We start from the raw sequence: 20,540 nt of genomic DNA, 5'->3' as shown, positions 1-20,540 counted from the left end.
AGGACAATATGGCATTTAAATATCCGGAATTGAGACTATAGAGGTTCTTTCACTGACAGAAAGTAAAAGACTTTTCTTTTGTTAAAGGCAGACCATTCATGACAGTTTCCTTTGTTTGTCTTTCTCTGTTATACATACAAATAACTCGTACAATTGAAGTGCCGGAGTGAGTCAGATGACTGAAAGTGATTTTGACATCTTGTCAAACTGGCTGGGGTTTTTTTCACAGTGGGACTGTTTGACTTTAGAAGTTGTTTGGCAGTTTTATTGCTAGCTGACTAGTGTTTTACATGTGCAAGAGGTATAAACAAGAAATGGGCCTCTAAAACTTTGAGCAATAGCCCACTATTTCGACTGAGCATTGAAAATCATCTACTGACTTACATTTACTGATAGTGCTTTCACGTTTTTCTCTCAGAAGATCTGTTTTAACATTAAGAACTTAGTCCGCTGCAACGTCTAAGGTTCATACTTCTACTCTGTGAAATAAAACCCTCTGGAGACTGTGATTGAGCTGTATTACAAGACACACTTGACAGTTTATAATGTTTTGAATTGCTATTTTGTATAACTTGCTATTTGTGACGATATACTGAATCACCAAACAAAGCGCTAACCAGTGAGATTTCTATTTTTAAACCCAGCTACTATGTATTTTAAGAGACTTTAGAAAAGTTCAAGAACATTCTGCTCCTTAAGTTACACTGTTCAACTTTACTTGCCCTTTTGTGATGAGTGATCTGAGGGAGTGTCTCTGTCTCCATCAAAACTGTGACTCATTGCTGTCATTTTGGCACCTTCTCACGACACTCCAGGATAAAAGGTATCACTAAGCCCTCAGAAAACTGTGTATGCTTATCACAAAGACAATACTGTCAAACACTTATGGGAGATCGATAATTGAGAAGTTTATACATAAAACTATATTTAACTTAGACTGGTGCCAAAAAGTTTGTGAACCCTTTAGAACTTTCTGAATTTCTGCATATGTTGGCTGACCAGTGTCAGTGTTCATGAGTACACCATTAGGCAGACACTATAAAAGAACGATGTACATGGGAGGAGAGCAAAGAGGAAGCCACTTCTCTGCAAGAACATTGCTGCTTATTTAAAGTTTGCTGAACACCACTTGAATGAGCAAGAAGACCAATGGAGGGATGTTCTGTGGATGGATGAGTCAAAAAACAGAACTTTTTTTTTTTTTTTGGCTTAAATGAGAAATGTTACATTTGGTGAAAACAAAACACTGCTTTCCAGCATAATAACCTCATCCCAACAGTGAAACATGGTGGTCGCAGTATCATGGTTTGAGCCTGTTTTGCTGCCATGGGACCAGGACGGTTTGCCATCCCAGACAGGAGTATAAAGGTGGAGTGTACTAGCAAATTCTACAGGAGAATGCTAGAGCATCTGTCTGTGAACTGAAGCCCAGTGTAAGGTGGGTCTTGCAGGAAGACAATGAGCCTAAACACACAAGTCCGTCCACCAAACAACAGCTGAAGCAGAGGAAAATTTGCATTTTGGAATGATCGGGTCATTTTGGAATAATCGAACATTAATATTGTGTCAGGCACTCAAGCAGGGAGTTCATGCAAGAAAGTTCACCAATATCATTGAGTTGAAACAGTTCTGTAAGGGGGAGTGGGCCAAGATTCCTCCGAGTCAATCTGCAGGACTGATCAAAAGTTGTTGTAAATGGTTGGTTGAAGTCATTGCGGCCAAAGGGGGTCACACCAGTTAATGGAAACATGGGTTTACATACTCTTTTGACAATGATGTTTAATCTTGGATCATTCTGATAAAAAAAATTAATGAAAAAGTATGACATTTTATGTGTGATTTGTTTTATTGAGTTTTCTTTATTTTATGACTAAGATGAAGGCCTGGCCACATTTTATGTCAAATTTATGAAGAAAATAAGAATATTCTAAAGGGTTCACAAACTATTTAGCACCACTGTACACAGAACAGTGGACAGACACACACAGACACATTAGAGATTTAATTAAAACATACAAATTAAGTCATACATCTCCTCTGTCCTAGAGCAGAGGGGCGTTAGGGTGGAATTCCATCGCAGGACCCCTTACTCTCTCCATTCGGACACTCTTGTTCCTTGTTATAACGGAATGGTTACATTCTAAATAATTACATGTAATGCCCACTTACCTTTGCAAGTTGCCCATCAAATTACATGTGACTGCACATGCAACACATGCATTACTGATAGATTTTGAAACATCTGTTTTGACATCTTAATATTCAGAAAAATATTTTTTAACTGGATAATGCTTTGTGTTTATCAGGAGATTAGTAAGGAGTTTACTCGGAACACTGGGTCTCAAGTCGGAATTCCGACAAATAAAGTCGCAATTATGCAAACTTTTTTTTTTTTTTTTAATGTGGCGGAAACGGGCTTCCCGGAGTTCTGAGTGTGCACACGGCCCTGTAGTCTCATGCCCTTTTATGGGGATTGGCGGGGCGTTTACTTATGCTAATTGAGAACAGCTGGCAAGCGCTTTCAATTTAGGGGGACAACAGGATTCATCGTTATAAGAACAAAGGTGCTAACAGCACTGCGGTGTAAGAACACGTCATGCATCTGTCATCGACTTTTTCTTACGACCTTAAGAACAAATTTAGGAAGATATTGGTGAATGAGGCCCAATGTTCATATTAGGTCTAAAGATTAATCAACGTGTGGAAAATAAAGCGTGCATAAATTTAAGCAGAATGCTTTTGTTGTAGTTTACTGTTGTACTGAGTTTGTTGGACAATACGTTTGCTATCTTTAAGGGAAATATGTGTTGACTCGTAATGTGTTTTAGAAAAATGAATAAATATTACTTTTACAACCACTTAAATTAAAATGATAGGCTACTGCTTAGATTCTTGTCTTCAAGGCAATTCATGTACCCCTAGGCATACAATGAAGCTTTAATCTAAAGGGGGGAAACAAATTTAATCGTTAAATTGTTCAATTGTGCTCCTCGCGCCCTGCTTTTTTCCAGTGTTACCTGTCCAATTGTCTTTTTGCTATCCCACATCTCCGCTCTTGCACAATGGCAGGGGTTGAACGGTTTATCTGCCTCGCAGACTACACGACACGCCCACTTTACTACATGACAGGCCCACTTCAGTACACGACGCACCCCCTGAGGATGACGCATCGTAACCCTAACTACAGCCCTTAACCATAGTGGGCGTGTCATGTAGTAGGCGTGTCGTGTAGTATTGCAGGCTGAAGTTACCTACTTGGAGAGTTGAGGGACTTGCGCATGCGCTCTCCAATAAATGTACAGTAAGAGACTTCTTCTTTTCACCTGCCAGTACACAAACGTCTACACGGAGGTACGTAAAGAGTCTTTTTGGCTTCATGTTTCCCCTTGCTTTCGCCTGCTATCGTGAAAGAGCTGAAATAGGATCACTGGGATGTTTTCATGTCTAGCTAACGTTCCCAGTAGACCGCCCCCCCCCCCTTTTTTTTTGCAGCGTTTGACCCAGACGGTAGTAACGTTGAGATTAAAACTGCGAATCTCTGTGATATGATTGATGGGCAGTGGACGTTCGAAAGCTATTTAGAGGCTGCTCGTTAGTTGTACTTCATTATATTTAGTTGAATGTATTCACTCTTCATAAAAAAATCTATTTGTTGCTTAACTCGCTAACTCTCATTTAGCCTACCCATAGTCGTGTTTGTTGTACTAAAGGTAAACTTTTCGTTAGCTAGAACTAAGAAAAAATAGACTACATCTGTAAAAGAAAAAGCTTCTGGGTACATAATTACATGGCTTACACGAGTAAGAGAAGTTTGCAATGGTCCCTATAAATCTAGTTACTGGACTGCATGTCAGTAGGCGCGGCAACAAATGCCGTTTGTACACATAACTTTAGATAAACTGGACGCATGTCGCACGTAAAGTTAATCGTAACAAATTATAATGAGATATTGTTCGGGCTGTATAATTTAACACCAGAAAATACAAAGGCTCATGTCATCGGCAACTGTTAGATAGAACTACAAAACTTTACATTTAGGCCTTTATCCAACGTACTTTATTTAATGCTACCTTTCAATCCTCAAGCTCTAAAAAACGAAACGTCCAAAAATAATGGAAGTTGCTGCAATCTTAACCTTTTTATGTTTATTCAAACATTCGCTCTTTTCATTTCATCCACCAGCCAAGGAGAGTCAAGTCCGAACATAGCTTCAGGACGTAGGAGACCGCCTAAAAAGTATAGTACCTGAACAGAGTTAATTGATCTTAGAAAGAAAGCACACTTATCAGTATTATCGCACCATAACTTGCAAACGTGATTTGTAACAAATTCAACTGTAACATACTCAACTATAACAAGTTTAGAGGGCCCTCACACATTTACCAAAACTTTCAGATTGGACGAGGCGATGTGACACATGGATGATTCGCAGTACAAAGAGCACACAGTGATCACAACGAAGAATTTGTACCCTAACAGTTTGTTTTTCGTTTTGATACAATGTCCGTAGAAAGTAGGGTTGTTGGGTTTTTTTTTGCATTTGCTGTGAAAGTTTAGCAGACACTCATGTATATGAGGATTTTGTGGCTTTCATTTACACACTGTAACACATACGTTTCAAGAAGAGTATGTTTTATTGTGAAACAAATGATTACATAATAAATAAAACTATAATCAGTCTCCTTCCTGTGTCAACTGGTTTGGAAGGATGTGTTCAATCTTTCAAGGGGCAACTGGGTGCCAGGCCCATTAAAGTTTTTATCAATTGTCATAGTACCAAATATTATTATTATACAGGACAACAAAGGTGAACATCATGAATGTGTGTAGACTTTCAGTAGGCACTGTATATGTGTGTTTGTCAATGACATAAAGCACTTAGTTCTTTCCTGAGCCTATGGAAAGATGGACGATTCCTTGGGTCATACTGCCAACATTGATTCATCAAGCCATAGATCTCCACAGGGCAGTTATTAGGTGGTGGCATGCGATATCCTGTAGTAATACCATCAAAGTTACTAAAGAAAATTAAGTTTGAGTCATGGATAATTGAACAATACTGACTGGTTCAGTGTATATCTGCATGGCTACAGTCTAACCCTCACCTCGCTCGATCTCATCTCGGGTTTGCTGGTTAGTCATAGTGGCATAGGGAGTGGTTCCCCTGGAGAATATCTCCCATAACAGCACTCCAAAGCTCCACACGTCACTCTCTGAAGTGTAGCGCCCTAAGGAAACAGCCAGAGGGCAGCATTGACATAGATGTATTATACTGCACCCAAACCAGCCACAACTCATCCTAGTCAGTGAAAGAAGAGGAAGCGTGAAGACTAATGACACATTTAATATCTTTTTGAACATCTTTGAGTTCAAATTTTCCACTGAAGCTCCCTCAGATTTACTTCGTTGTAACTATTATTTAAACAACAAACTGCACCGCCATAAACCAGAACTAATATATTCAAGGAGGTTGGATTTTGTGTTCTGTATGATGCACTTCTGTAGCAAAGGCAGTTATACCATAGTTGAGAGCCTCAGGAGCTGTCCATTTAACCGGAATCTGCTTCATGCCCCCTGTGGCAGAATACACGCCATCCTCCTGTTCTCTGGACATCCCAAAATCACTGATCTTTACCACACTATGCTCAGCAACCAAACAGTTTCGTGCTGCTAAATCTCTGGAGAAAGACAGCAACAGAAAACATGAATCAAATCTAAACTCTAATCACAATGCCATAAAATGTTTATTTGCTAACCACCAAACTGACTAATCCAACTAATTGTGAACTCCATGTTTTATCCTTTATCTGCATTTTTTTAAAATAACCTCCCTTTTTCAATTATGCCCTCTCTACATTTAAACACAAATATCTGCTTTTTTTTTTTACCGATGAATACACTTCTTGCTTTCCAGGTACTCCATGCCAGATGCAACATTCTCTGCCATTTTGATCATCATATTTGATCTTAGATTGTGGCCCTCATTACGTAAGAAGGACAAAAAGTCCCCTCCTGTGAACAAACATAAGAGGACCATCATTTCATTTTAATTGGATAGCACTAGAGCAAAACTTGTCCTGGATGAGGGACTCACCTTGCACCAGCTCCATGACAATGTAAATGGGCTGCTTTTGAGTGCAGACTCCAATCAGTTTCACTATGTTAGGATGGTTATACTGCTTCAGGATCCTGCAACAGACACAGATATGCAATTAATGTGTACATACGAGTGTGCTTTTACATAAAAGTGCATACAAGTGTGTACAGACCTAGCCTCCATCAGAAACTTATTCTTCTGCTCTGGAGGCAGGTTTTCACGGCAAGCTTTCACTGCCACCGGGGTGTTGTCTGAACGGAGACGGCCACAGAACACCTCTCCAAAATTCCCCTTTAAACACACACACACACACACACACACACACGTTTATGGCAGCAAAGATATCAAAACCCAAGTCCTCATAAAGCAGAGTACCGTCTAACGGTCAACAGAAAAATCTCCTTTACAGGCAATCATGTTACATAAGCCCTTAGTGTTGAAATTTAAGGGAGAGCGCCTCTCAGAGTAACTGCTGACATGTATGTGCCCAGTGAAATGCCACCTTAGGAGAGGCACAGACTCCGTGCTTACCCGTCCTATGCTCTCCCCAAGGATGATGTCATCGTGTTCTAGAACCCACTTGTCCTTGATGGAAAGACAGAATGTCGTATTAAACATGTACAGTCCCACATAAACACTCAAAACTAATTTAGAATTTGTCAGACATAAAATCTGCAACATCCTGCAGGGCTGGAGTCACAGTGAGCTAATTAAAGAGAGATGGATCCTGTCTGACAGTGGTCCCTCTCTCTGGAACATTCAGTGATACTTGCAACTCACTGAGTGCAACAACAGTCCTGTCACAAAACACGCACTCTAGCCAGGGTAAGAACGGCATGCACTGTAATGGCTGCAATCGACCATAATTTGCGAATTTCCTTTTAGAGGCTATCCACAATGTCAAAATGTTCTCGAAAGAAGCTGAAAAAAACACAACCTCACACCAAGATGTAATCATACGAAATATATCTGTGTGTGTCACTTGCTCTTTTTTTCTTGACCAAGTTACTGTATATCTCTGAGCTGCATGCATTTTCAGCCATGCACAACTGAAACAACCTGTTCTTGCATGTATCACAATCAGATGTTTCCATAAACACTGAATGGATTGTGACGAAGCAGCGAGTGAGTTGCCCATTTTTCCATATGCTAACAAGGCACATGAATGGACTGCTGGGGTAGTTCATTAGCCCAAACACTAATTTGAAAAGGGAGCCACACAAAGAGGGACGACCCAGCCCAGTATTCTTATTCAGGCTACGCACTACATTTGCATTGCCTCAAGGCCCAACAAAGCCCTTTACTGTCAGGAGCTTTCAATGGTAAAGTTGTGAAGAAATAAAGACCCTTGTTTGATCTGTTCTTAATCTTGATGTGTCTGACCAATTTCACCCGCCTTTTACCTTTACGTCACACCTGCCACTTCCCTGGCTTTCATGAGGTACAAGAAAAGAAGAAAAACGGTGAAACAGATGGGCATGTAGGCTCTGTCCTAAGCTTTGAGTTCAGTGCTACAGAGTGAAGTGGTTGGAGCTACCTTCAGGATGGGTCTCTTGAGGACAATCTGACTCTTCTTGGTGATGTTTCGATTGGAGTTGAGGAGATAGTTTACAAGCAGAGGCACTGTCCGGAAGCCCTCTCCATCCAGACGATAAACACCCTACAAGCACACAGAAAGTTTTCATGTGATACCCAGTCCCACCTGTATATAAAAGAAAGTATTAAAAAAAAAACCCAAAAAAAAACAAGATCTCCCACTCTGCTACAAATACACACACAAGCCCTTCACCTCAGAGCTCTGAATGAGGAAATGTCTACACTGGCCTCCCCAGTGCACTGACAGGACATACTCCTGCTTGCCCTGGCTCTCCCGTACAAGGAAGTCCCCATCGTTTTTCAGCAGCTCCATCACCTCCATCCGCGGGATGGCGCCATGGTACCAGCCCTGCTGGTTCAGAGGCTTCTCCACATCAGGCACTGGGGACAGAGCAGGAGGCACCTGTGCACCGCCACGAAACACATTAACCTACAGACAGGACCAGGCTTATAATGCAAACTTGTCCTTATATTAGCTAAATTCTTTTGATTTCACCAACAAAATGGTTTGTGTATAAGGAGGAAGAAAGCAGCATAGAGGAGAAGACAAGAGTTATGAACTAAAACGTTACAAACATTACTGACCGTGTATTTGGCTTTGAATAAACTGCTGAGATGACTCATAATATTGTCCATGCTGAGAGGTTTGAAGTCTCTGTCCCGATCCTGTGAGACAAGAGGATACCCCTCGTAATGCCAGATGATCATACCACTCCATGAGCAAGCACACAAAATCTTTACACTCTAACGGTGTAAACGCCTTTTGATGAACTGTGCAATTTATCATCTTCAGAGACATCAGCCTATTAACTGGTCATTAGTGAAGCAAGGTGAGGAGATGAAAAACCGAAACCCAGTGACATTCACATAACTCATGACAAGATCTGCTCTCTGTCAATCAGGTTAAGTCTCATTTCCCCTTCAGTCTCATTTCTCTGTGAACTCAGGCTCATACAGACCCACACTTTGTCCTCACCCCTCTGAATGGAGAAATGACTTGTAGCCTGTGTGAGATGTTGTAGCACGTGTGCAGAATTTGTGGTTATAGCAGACCAAGTGATATTTTTGTCCAATGTAGCACTTTGTCTTGACACTCTGAATCAAAAATGGCTTTAACCCAATGTGAAGTGTTGCCACACATGTGTAGAATTTGTAGTCACAGCAGACTGAGTTAAATTTTGCTCCATTTACTCCATTCAGTTTCATACACTCTGAGAGGAGTACATTACAGCACAGAATGCACTTTTGCTTTTCCTTGCTATTTTCATGTACACTTGTAAAAACCATACAGCTATAACAAATCCTCATACTTCTGTGCTCATTTCAGTTTCGGGGGCAGTTTAGTTTTCAGTCTTTTTCTCCTGTTTTGGGACCAAATTCTAAAACCAGACGCAGTGTCATTTGTCTCAGTATGTTTGGATAACTACTCTGGACTCACAGCAGAGGTAATAGACAGGCGGTCGTCATCCAGAATCACAGATGGTGGATCCTTGGAACCCAGAGACTGCAGTTTATCAGCAAGTAGCCGCCGCTGAGCCTCCAAACGAGCACGTGCACCCATGGACACCACCACCTGCTGCCTACTGTCTTCTAGCGCATTGCGCTTACTGAACTGGTAAACCCTGTAAGAATACACACTCTTACACAAATGTAGGGACAGGTGTCTAAGCAGGCAGGAAAAGAAAGAGCATCTGTTACTTTGACAAAAAAAGAATATGTTCAGTTGACATGGAGTGTGCTGTCGGTGTTGCCTGTGCTGACTGGTTTATGGATGTTTTATTAAGTGTAGTTTGCTATAAGGAGATGCCTGCCTGGTCTTCAATAAAGCAGAATGAGCTCATGCTACGCCGAGGAGCAGTTCCATCTCTGCTGTGAGCCACTGATTAATCATACTGTGCAGTGACTTCCAATAAATCACTGACAACTTCTAATAAAGCTGGATGGCTTTATAAACCATGACAGATGAGAAGAGAGCTTATTTGATCTTTATACTGTATGTTCAATATTCATGAGACCACCGCACTTACTAAGGCTTAAAGGCATCTGTTCTCCTGTGGCATCAACAGTCCCTGACTTAATCACTGTCTATAATGTCTCAGTGGAGGCAGGCTGACGGTAGGCTTACCTCTGGCCTGGGTTAGCCACGCCCTCCTCTGCCTCAAGCTCCAGCTCCAGCTGATTGACAGCAGCCTGTTGAGAACCTAGTGTGCTAGCTAGGGTCAGCAGTTCCTCTTCTATAGCAGTCAAACTGAAATAAGTTGCAAAACAGTGGACTGTACAGAATGTAACAAGTTGTTTCCAAAATGGCCAAACCAAAACAGGCAAAATACCAAACAGGATAGACAGGGGGAACTCAGATACAGGCAGAGGGAGTCAAAAATTCAACGAGCAGCCACTTGTTTAACATCATATCTTTTAAAACAGTGCTGGAGAGCGATTCCATAGTGTTGCTAAGTTGTCGTAACAGGCATCATAACAACTTAGAAAGTGTCATGCTAATATATGACAGCATGTAAAAAAGGTATTGGTACCCAGACAGGCACCCAGGTTGGGAGAATCTGTCCATTCACACTATTCTATCAAATCTGCAAGTTGTCAGATTCTGCCAGCTGACGCAGGCTGCTCGACGCCACCGTGTGACTGTTTATGATACCAATCACTGAAACTTCATGACTGTAATGTGGGTCTCATGACACAGATGAGGGTAGTTTCAGGAAGAGAGGTGGAAGAGGAGTAGACATGCAGAAGTATAGAGCAGTGTGCATGATGGACAGATAACAGTAAAAACTTGTAGAAACGTGTGAAATTATACCGGTGTTGGATCCCCTCTAACGTGAGCTCATTAAGCTCCAATTCTTCAGGCTTTAGATGCTCTGCCTCCTCTAACAGACTGCAGTCAAACTCCACACATGGTGGCACCTCAGCCACAGACCTAAGATTGGGCCAGAGAGGGACTTTAGAAAAGGTATTTAGAACTATTTTGGTGGGAGTCACTAAAGCTGAAAGACTGACTGAGTGTGCCAACAGGAGCACTCGGGTAACAGGAGTTTGCAAAGGAGAGTTTGAAAGGAGGCAGAATATGTACTGTACCTGTTCTGCTGAATAAAGCTGTCATACTCTCTGTGTGGCTCTATGCTCTTCAGTGCATTTGACATCTCTATGTGAACTGACATAACTTCATCATGAACCAGGCTGGATATGTCAAAGTACTCCTGCAGAATCTCCTTCCTACAGCAGAGTGCATTTATCAAAAATAACTTCTGTATTTTGCTAGGGGGAACGCACCTAAGTGACAATGTATCACATTCCAAACTGAAAACAGTTTTAAAAAGCAGAAGTTCGGTATTTTGTTGTAGCGTGGAACTTCTCATTGCTGAAACAGCCCATATACTTCCTCTTGCTTCAAACTCACAGTATGAGCACCATCTCCTCCTGCAGAGTCTGCAGTGCCGACAGCAGGCCTGGTTGGCTCTGGCCATAGTGGTGTTGGTGATGCACCTGGGCGGCCTTCACTGACAGAACATACTCATTGTGCAACTCATGCAGCTTCAGTGTGGCTTTGATAGAGCGTTCCTTTGCCTTTTCACGCTCCTTGTCTAGATACACACAAAAGTATGGCAACCACATAGCAACTGATGAACACGTACAGCAATGCCTCTGTCACTAAACTGAAAAGAAAGAACTTCTAAATGATTCGACATTCTGTGGTTTTTTTTTTTTCAAATCTTTCAATTTAAGATAAAATGATGACAGAAAATAGGCCACATTAGGTGTTGAAAGACAAAGACACTGTCTTATCATAATATCTCTCGGCTGTGCGTCTGAAATCAAGACCTCTGTTTGAACTGAAGATGAATCCTTTTGAGAGAGTTACTCTGCTTACAGAGCTCTGGCAAGGTGGAAATAGTGGCCATTCTGTTTAAAGAACTGAGAGACTGAGACATAGCACGACTCCCTACCTTTACTAGCCTCCTGATACTTCCTCTTAGCCTGGGCTGCATCCCTCACCAGCTGTCTGTAACTGGTTTTATGCCTCTCCAGCTCAGTCTGGGTGACCTAACCTTCCAAAGTGGGCAGGGGAGAGATGAATCACAGGTCCAAGCCAAAATCATTTTCTGCGTCCTTTAACTCAGCTCTTTTAGATAATTGGAAAGATATGAATATATCTAAAAATGTGGTGGTGTAAATATTTGGTCAACATTGCAAGTGAATTACAATATTGCCAACCTCCGTCTGGTCAGATCTACTTAAAAAGACTGGTGAAAATATTCAATTGCAGCTCTGATCTCAGAGATTTAGGTTTCAAAGCCAGCCAGTATTGTTAGAGGAGAAAATGATTAAAAAGCAGCTGTGGTCTAAGACATCAACTGATAATCTGAGATAGTGGTAAATACCTGTTTCACACAAACCTATGCCTCATTACCTATTGCTGAAATAACCAAAGTAACCTGAGCCTGAACTGGAAATGAAAAGGAGACCTTTAGATTTTCTCTTTTGGTTTGTGTGAGAGCACATGTCATCCTTAATTAATATGAACAAATCATTTAAGAAAAGAAAAAATGATAGAGCAGACATTAAACATGACAGACTGACACTGACAACCCTTATGTCGTTTAATATATATATTAAATAATGTCAGTGTTGTTGGCATCAGAAAAAATACTGAAATGCATAGTTTCCAACTTCATATTGGAATTTATAATGTAGGTTTTAGTACATACAAACTACTTCTGACTGAATATGAACATAAAAATAATGCTATTAAACAAGCATGTTTTGCTTACAGTAGAAAATTCGCACAAAGTGCTTATTATAGTATAGGCAATACTTGTTTATGGTTCCATTTTGAAAGCTGACTTTTTACTAAATATACAATGTGGTTTTCTGACCACACTGTTCAGTTTCATTTCAAAGCGACCTCACAAAACCAGCAATGGGACGAGCAAAAACTTTCTGTTCCCCAGTGAAACCACATTTCAAAATGCAGTTTGACAATGTGGTGATAACACTTTTTACGTAGTTTAATTTTGATGCAGTACTACACAAATCAATTAATTGATAACAGAGCAACAATAACATTTTACTGTCACACATTAATTTTACTGTCACAGTCAACCTGTCACAGCATACGATGTGTACTCAGATGAATACAATGTGTGTGGTGAAACACAATACAAAGTACAGATGAAAAGTAAGGGTGTGGCACTCACCCTGCAGAGCTCCTGGTTCAGGAGGTTCCACTGTTCCCCATAAGTTTTTCGTAACTGTTGTTTGTCTCGGATGAGAAGTGTGAGTTTGCTGAGGGGTCCCACTACCATATCCTCTGAGTGCTTGCGCAGGATGCGACTTAGACATTCCGTCTGACCTACCATCACATTCCATGACTGTGGAAGAGATCGTGGGTGATTTTACAATCTGCTATGTGACCATTGTCTGAGAGATCATAATCAAGATTGCAAAGGGTGATGAGAAACATAGAGGGTTTTTATGAAATATCAGCGGTTACAATTTATACTGTATCTTTGAAAGGAACTTTGATAAAAAATCTATACATTACATACAATTATTCTGCTCCACGGATAAGCCAAAACCGTTTTTAAAATACTAGAGTATGTTTTAGGCTCTTCTTCTATTATATTTGACAGTTATAAATTACAACAATTTTTAGAAATGTCAAACATCATCACAGCTTCACAACTTCAAAAATGCTGCGTAGTTAAAATTAGATATGCTTAATAAGACATGGTAACCACACAGTGAGGCTACGGATGAGCTCAGTGAGCAAAAAGAAACTTTGCTACCTTATTGAGCTGGCTGATGTAGTCCAGGCCACCTCCTGGTTGAGAACCCTCTAATTTCTCCACCAGAGCAGACATCTGGTGCAGTTGCACAGAGAACTCTTTGTCACTTTTGGCTCTCTGTGTCATCCATTTTTTCATGACCTCCATCAAACGCAGCTCGGAGTCCTGCAGACGCATCAGAGCTGTGTGGGCCTGTGGACACCATAGGTCTTCTGCAAATCCCATCTTGACTGCAGTAAACAGCACTTAAATCATTAGTTTAAGATTGTACTCAACCCTTCACAAGACATTTTGTTCGCTTACTGTACATTTGTCTTTTAATAACTTTTATTTGAGGCAGGGACTTGGAAAAAGAGGCAAAAGTCATTTGATGCAATAATATATTGATTGAACTTGAGGAAAGTATTTTCACATTTAATAAGAAACAGTCTTTAGATGGCTGATGGTTCAAACCACAGCAAATACAATGTAATCCAATACGTTTGGATGAGTTACGTCTGAGAGTTATTCAGCCTGTTGTGCCCCAATGTGTACACAAACACCATTTTGTTCAAGTAAAAGCCACTCGACGTATTTAATGGCGCACTAAATTGCTTAGAAATGTCGGACTTATTGTGTTGTTTCGGAAGCCAATAGTCAGGATATTTGCAGCAAGTTAATGTTAAGAAACCATGGACCTCTGTGAGGAGAATTCAGCCATTTAAAAACGCATCACAAACGGACTCTTAAGTCAATGAGGTGTTCTACACGTTCTGCTCTCTCTACTTGTGGCACAGTAGCTAATCATCTTAATAAGCTGTAATCATCTTACTGATTACTTTAACATGCTGCAGTACAGTTTTCAATGTATTCGCGTTAGATACACCGGTGATTTTAACCTACTCCAGTTGCGCATAAAACTGACTCACCTCACCTCCGCGTACTTTGTGCAGCAGCTCTCGTCAGGGTACAGTCAGAATCCACGAATCTTAGCTAATAACATTAGCGTTAACACAAATAGAACAAACACTCCTCCTGTTTATTACAGTTGGAGGGTCGACTATGATTAGTGTGAAATGACTGCGTTGGGCAGAACCGTCTTCACGCTAACAGTAGCCGAAACCAGGAAGACAATCTAACAGGGAGTGTACGTGTGGAAATGGCCGTCGCAGTCGGTTAATTATACCTGCAAGAAGTCTACAAGGTGTGTACAAGGACAAGAGTGCAGTAAACGAGTGGAAGAGGTAAAACACCATGTAATGATTAGCGTGCATCACATGTCGGCTATTATTTTAACTACCATGCAGACCACGTTTATTCGTCCTGCCTGTGTTTACAACCAAAGCCTTACCTTGTATATTACACTGGCATGGGGCATTTGTGCAAATTATCCTATTATTTCCTAAGACTTGATTACCCATGATAATACTGACTTTTTATCTGGGCCTTTATCTGATCCTTCACTCAGGATACCACTCACTAGAGGTTTTTTTTTTTTTTTTTTTTTAACTTTTCAGTTTCTAAATGCTGTATAGCATCATTTCTTTTTTGCAAGTCATTGTTAGCTTTTCTCATGGTATATCTTTGACCTTGTCCAGAATTCTGCACTGATACAATCTCAAGTAACCAACCAGTCACCCAGTCACTCTCTGAAAAAGAAATAAAGAGACAGGATTTTTCCCCCTCAAAATGATAAAATTTCCTCTTTAAACAACATTGTTTGAGTGCATTAATTGAGTGTATACAACCAAATCATAGGAAAATGACAGATCAGAAATACATGTTTGCATAGATCTTTATTTTTCATAGAATCTATAATTCCCATATTGACATCAATTAAATAAAGAGAAAAAAATTAAAAAAAAAAAAAGGCAAAACAATATTTAAATTACAATTATGATGCACCATTTATATAGTACAAAAATATGCCTTGGCCTACATAAGTTTGTCCTGTCTCAGGTAGTCATTTAAATGATAAAATCATAGGTCTCAGTTACTACGGTAGAACATGCAGCCTTTTTCACTGACAGGATTCAGGTAAGGTGTGGACAAGTTCAGTGAACTATAAAAGGTTTGTGTGTAGATGGCTTTGTTGGACCGTAACACATCCATTTACTCTCTGGGACAAAATGAAAAACATTCAGCCTGTTAGTGCAATGAATCCATTGCTGATTGTGGGCAATATCACATTTCTGACATGCCAATAACGTACAAACTGTAGTAATATCGATCTCTCGTTGACTAGATTTATTCATTACTGAAGGTTATTGTCATAGATATTCCTACCTTCGTGTTTACTTCAGAGGTGGCAAGACCGAATACATTTTAAGGGCTGGTATGATGAAAAAGGGGCTGTTATGATGGAAAGGTTAAGAAAACAATATGAAATTCGTAATTTTGCTGTCTGCATCATGCCCCATTATATTAATTCCCCTATGAAGACCTCTTAGGCACAAAGATTTCCAAATACAAATCTTTGGTCATGCCTTTAAAACGGCATACCATTGTTGATATGACATACATACAAATCTGTGATCCCAAGCATAGTTAGAGGATGTAACTCCCTTATCAACAGTCACATTGTGTAGATTAGGGACAATAATAATTCACCCTGCAGATAAAAAAAAAGACACTAATAATAACAACAACTTTAATAATAATAATAATAATAATAGTAATAATAATAACAATAACAATGATGATGATTACTATTATTGTTTCTACCACTTTAATTATGAGATACCGAATACATGTCAAAGTAAAGGTCCTCTGAGTGCACCAGACTAACAACTGTAATTTTTTCTTTCACTGCCTTCGCCAACAGAATGCTGCAAAGAGGTTGTAAAGGTTTTTGGACTGATCCTTTTTTAATGCTCATTATTTCTGAACTTATTATGCTGATCTGTTGATGAATTTACCCTACACAACAGAAATCCCATTGTTAATTAACAGGCTTACCATAACACAGGTTTTCTCAAATAAACAAACATCTAATTCAAAATTCATTTTCTTGGTGTGTGCATTGGTAACATTGTTTTTATTGAAATAAGTTATTTTTAATCTCAAAAATCTAAGTAATTTAACAGCCAGACTAACACTTTAAAAGGTATGCAGCTATATACTTACAACAGTTACATCTAGGTGGTAGAGTTAAACAGAGCACTTTTGCTTTTGGGAAGAGGCTTAATCCAGCAGTGTACCAGTTGGAATTTTCTGGCATGATTTCGCCTACAGATGGCAACTAGGATGGAAGTACACAACCCTATAAGAATAGCACACTGCGGAAACCTTATTTATAAAAGTTGTATGTAAATGGCAGTACCCATGCAACAGTTTAGAAATGTGATGTATTAAAAGAAAAAAAAAGAATGAAATCACAAGAGACTGAACTAAGTTATAGGAAAACTGGTAACTTGCGCAGGCGAGGGGTGGATTCAGTGATGGGTGATGGACGTAGATATTTGACTGCCTGTAAGCCTTGGCAATGCAGCTGAAATCATACACAATCAATAAAATTAATTTAATAGTACTTCAAAGATAAGAAATACTGAACTGATGTCTATATAGAAACCCTTAGCCTTTTCCAACAGTAAGACTACTCAGAGACAAGTATGAGAAGTAAACTGCAAAATATATTCGAAACAAATCCACTCTAAATGTAACGATGCATATAGAGATGTGTGACTTCTTCAGGATGATCCCACTTCACATACAGTGAGTCTACAATCCTTACAAAATTCAACTCTACCAATGACTGTTGCTGCAATCTTCAAAACAAAAACAAAAAAAAACCTTTTACACCAAAAACTAAAATGTCAGCCACAGCATATTAAAGTTGCTCTTAATGAAGATACATTAGAACCTGGGCGCCAGAGACTCATATTTGCTACTCCATAAAAAAAACCTGCGTCATTATTCTGCTTCGCAGGACAGGCCACTGCATACCAACATCATAATAAAGAATAAACATTTTTTTGATTTTCTGAAAAAATCTATGCATTAAACATTAAATGGTGGTAAACTGGGGTCAACTTTAGCAGCTATGTCACATGGTTTGATCTGCTGTGCAGTGATACAAATCTTGTTTACAGAGCTGCTATCTTCTTAGCGTTAAGCCACAATAAGAGGGACACATTACGATTTGGCCAACACAGTTAATATAAACACTTCTACATATTGTGTAACATAGCAACTAAAAAAACAGTGTGAGGTTTTGCAAGGTTCACACTGAGAGTTAAGAAAGTTGAGATGCAAAGAATACAATAAGATATAAGCCATGAAAGCAAAGATATGGTAGACTGTCTCAATTCTTTACTAGCCCTTAGGCTGACCGGCCAGCTTGATTTCTATCCCTGCCTCATTCAGTAGCTGCTAAGAAAGGAGCACTTGAGTCCTTGTTTAAAAAAAACAAACAAAAAAAACCAGCTAAAAACACGTATTCTGAGCCACACACCCAACCACGCTAAATGATTATCACTACAAACTCCACAAAAAAATTCAGAATGTTCAAATGCAACATTTCAAGTTTTATTTTGGTCCAGAACTCCATGGGCTTTCCTTTCAGTTGGTGGTAAGAATCTTTACAAGTGTTTTTTTTTTTTTTTTTTTTTAACTTTTGTGTGCAAAATGAACTCCCCACACACCACATTTTAGGGCTCTGCTGTTCAGACAATGTGTCAGGGAGCAATGAGAGCAACCCCACATTGAGTCCAAGAAAGCCGTTACTATACTTTAAATGGGTTTCTGGGGGGGGGGGGGGGTAATGTTAGTGTTAAAATTTTAAAAAAGAAAGACAAAAAAAAAAATCACACAAATTCCCAAGTTCATTACACCCATGTTCCAAAGTGTTTGAGAGAGGTAAAACCAGCCTTGTGACTAAAACACAGACCTTAAGAAAACTGATAGAGAGAAATTCTCAGAAAGGTCCCAGCTACAATCAAGATAAAGTTAAGGATTAGTGCTACCATGTAGATTCACTTATGACTAGAAACAGGAATCCGTTTTGTCCTAACTGTACTGCTTTTCTTCCCAACTTGAGTCAGCCCATCTTTAATATCTCAAATGCAATTATGCAAGCCTCTCAAATTTGAACTTGAAAAAAGAAAAACAGACCGGGTTTAGAAATGCTGAGTAAAATAAGTAACAGTAATCTCTTTATTGTGGCAAAACTGTTGGCCATTTTGGACAACAACTTACTTTAGTTATTTTTCCAACCAATTACCCATGGTGACTTTTGTAAAGAAACACCCAAGTTTAAGCTAACCAGATGAGAGGGAAAAGTGAGTGAAACAGGGCACAATAACAGATGTTTTCAGGCCATTCCCAGATTTCAGGGAGTTCACCTCTAAGGGGGTGTAAGACCAAAAAAAAAAAAAAAAAAAAAAAAAGAAAAACATATATGAACCAAAGAGAGATGGGGAGTGGAGGTGGATAGACTGGTGGGAGAGGTGTGACAGGAGAAAGGACTAGAGGGTGGCTTAAATAGCACTTTGTGTTTTGATAAAGGCAGTCCTTTCATTGTGGATATCAAACTCCTCATTCTCTGAATCAGAGCTCCCTCCATCTTCTTGCCAAACACTGGGGATTCCCTTGTAGGCCACCACTCCACTCCTGCCAATTCCAAGGCCAAGGCCTGCCCCACTCTCCGCAAAGAGCAATTTGTTCATCTTGGGGGATCGCCACTGCAGCAGTGCAAAGATTGCCACAAAGATGACGACAATAAAGGCACAACTGACCACTGCCACGGTGGCTGGTACATGAGAGGACAGCTCCGATTGGAGGATGCGGTCAACAGCACCTTGCAGGAAGGGGCTGTCAGGAGACTCACGCTCTATCTGGTTCAGGTGAAGGCAGGTGCCGGACAGGGGGTCCAGGTGACTGTGAGGAGGGCAGGAGAGGCAGTCTTGAGGGCTGGTGCCACTGCAGGTTAGACATGCAGGGTTACAGGCCAGGCAAGCTTGGTGGATGCCAGAATTCAGCTCATTGTCTCCAGTGAAATGGGGCTGAGGACCTGGAGTGAAGCCATGTGGGCAGGTTCTCACACAGCTGTGCTGGAACAGGTAAAATCCAGGGTCGCACTCTGTAGAAAGAAACACGGAGATAGAAAATCAACATGAGAAAAAAAAAATGTCAGATCGAAATAGGATCTGAAATATGTGTCATTATCAATATGGTATTATCAATGAAATATTGAAGTGGTTTGTATTAATGTATTAACCGTCTTTTTGCATGACATTTGTTACACTACTCTTTACTGTCATTGTAAGTCTTCATCCATTTATAGAACAAACAAGAGATATATTGCAAACACAAATCTGAACAAACAAACAAACAAACAGAAATATTTCCGTTCCATGCCTCAAGGTCGACTCAAGAGATCATTCAACTTATGCTTCAGTAGACATTTGGAATTTTGCTTGAGAACTGCAGCTACATTGCCCCATGCTGTCTGAGGACATGGCACAATCATATTTCACATTTGGTTTCACTGCCAATTAAAAATAAAACCCCAGTAATGTGGGTTTCATTTTTACTGCTGATCTCTTCACCTTTGATCATCTAGAGTTTTAATATGGCTTTAATGTCACTATGTTATGCATGAATTAGCCTACTACATCTCATTGTAATTCCAGCTGCTACTCTTCAAAAGGTCTGAAAGCCCTTCTGTCTCCCTGGAAACACCCAATGAAAGTAGGGAAGGCAGGATTTCGAACACTGTTGAGTGAATGAGGGAATCACATTAGCCAAAAAATAGGGTACTGTTGATAAACCAGGCCAAATACCTCACAGTGAACCAAAAGTGCCTTACGCAGAGGTGGAGAAGTGAACCATGCAGACCTCAGCTGAAAGCCAAACAGAACAGAGCAGAGCCCTGTCCACAGCTAAGCATGGTTACCCATCAAAGCTTTACACAAACAGGCACGTGGGAAAGTGTTATGCCTACTGTTTAATATCTCAGACATGCCAAGCTGACAGAACGACTTTCATGGAGATTTGAAGATTTGAGTTCAGGGAGAAAAATATCATCATTACCGAATGAGTGTAATCGCAATTACAGTAACAGTGCT

The 20,540-nt window shown here is 40.0% G+C and overlaps 2 protein-coding genes across 6 annotated transcripts in view; both read right to left on the bottom strand.

Moving 5' to 3' along the window:
• Positions 1-5,094: 5,094 nt before the first annotated feature.
• fes (FES proto-oncogene, tyrosine kinase) lies at positions 5,095-13,719 on the bottom strand. The gene is made up of 17 exons (XM_030765107.1): positions 13,495-13,719; positions 12,904-13,077; positions 11,653-11,749; positions 11,106-11,289; positions 10,784-10,921; positions 10,506-10,625; positions 9,819-9,941; positions 9,132-9,315; positions 8,279-8,359; positions 7,887-8,123; positions 7,635-7,757; positions 6,629-6,682; positions 6,270-6,388; positions 6,095-6,189; positions 5,889-6,012; positions 5,521-5,678; positions 5,095-5,228 (listed from the first exon to the last, which is right to left on the bottom strand). Exons 1-17 carry the CDS (start codon positions 13,717-13,719, stop codon positions 5,095-5,097), a joined length of 2,370 nt encoding a protein of 789 aa, XP_030620967.1.
• Positions 13,720-15,250: 1,531 nt separating this feature from the next.
• The window catches only part of furina (furin (paired basic amino acid cleaving enzyme) a), a 62,762-nt gene continuing 57,472 nt past the window's right edge, over positions 15,251-20,540 (bottom strand). For all 5 annotated transcript variants that reach the window (XM_030764971.1, XM_030764972.1, XM_030764970.1 and 2 more), the window contains one exon: positions 15,251-19,552. In XM_030764971.1, coding sequence (XP_030620831.1) covers positions 18,951-19,552 — 602 coding nt within the window. In that variant the 3' untranslated portion in view covers positions 15,251-18,950. The remainder of the gene's footprint in view (positions 19,553-20,540) is intronic.

Source organism: Chanos chanos, chromosome 2, assembly GCF_902362185.1.
Source record: "Chanos chanos chromosome 2, fChaCha1.1, whole genome shotgun sequence".
Lineage (NCBI taxonomy): Eukaryota > Metazoa > Chordata > Actinopteri > Gonorynchiformes > Chanidae > Chanos > Chanos chanos.
Note: the sequence above shows the minus strand (reverse complement) of the source record. Positions and strands in the feature narration are given on the sequence as shown.

Bases quoted from the DNA above. Each gene is read 5' to 3' on its own strand.
- fes (XM_030765107.1), bottom strand. From the start codon at position 13,719: ATGGGATTTGCAGAAGACCTATGGTGTCCACAGGCCCACACAGCTCTG. The intron at 8,360-9,131 runs GTGAGTCCAGAG...CTTGTCTCACAG, and splicing joins GCCTGTCTATTACCTCTGCT to GATCGGGACAGAGACTTCAA. The intron at 5,679-5,888 runs GTAAAAAAAAAA...GTCTTTCTCCAG, and splicing joins AGCAAGAAGTGTATTCATCG to AGATTTAGCAGCACGAAACT.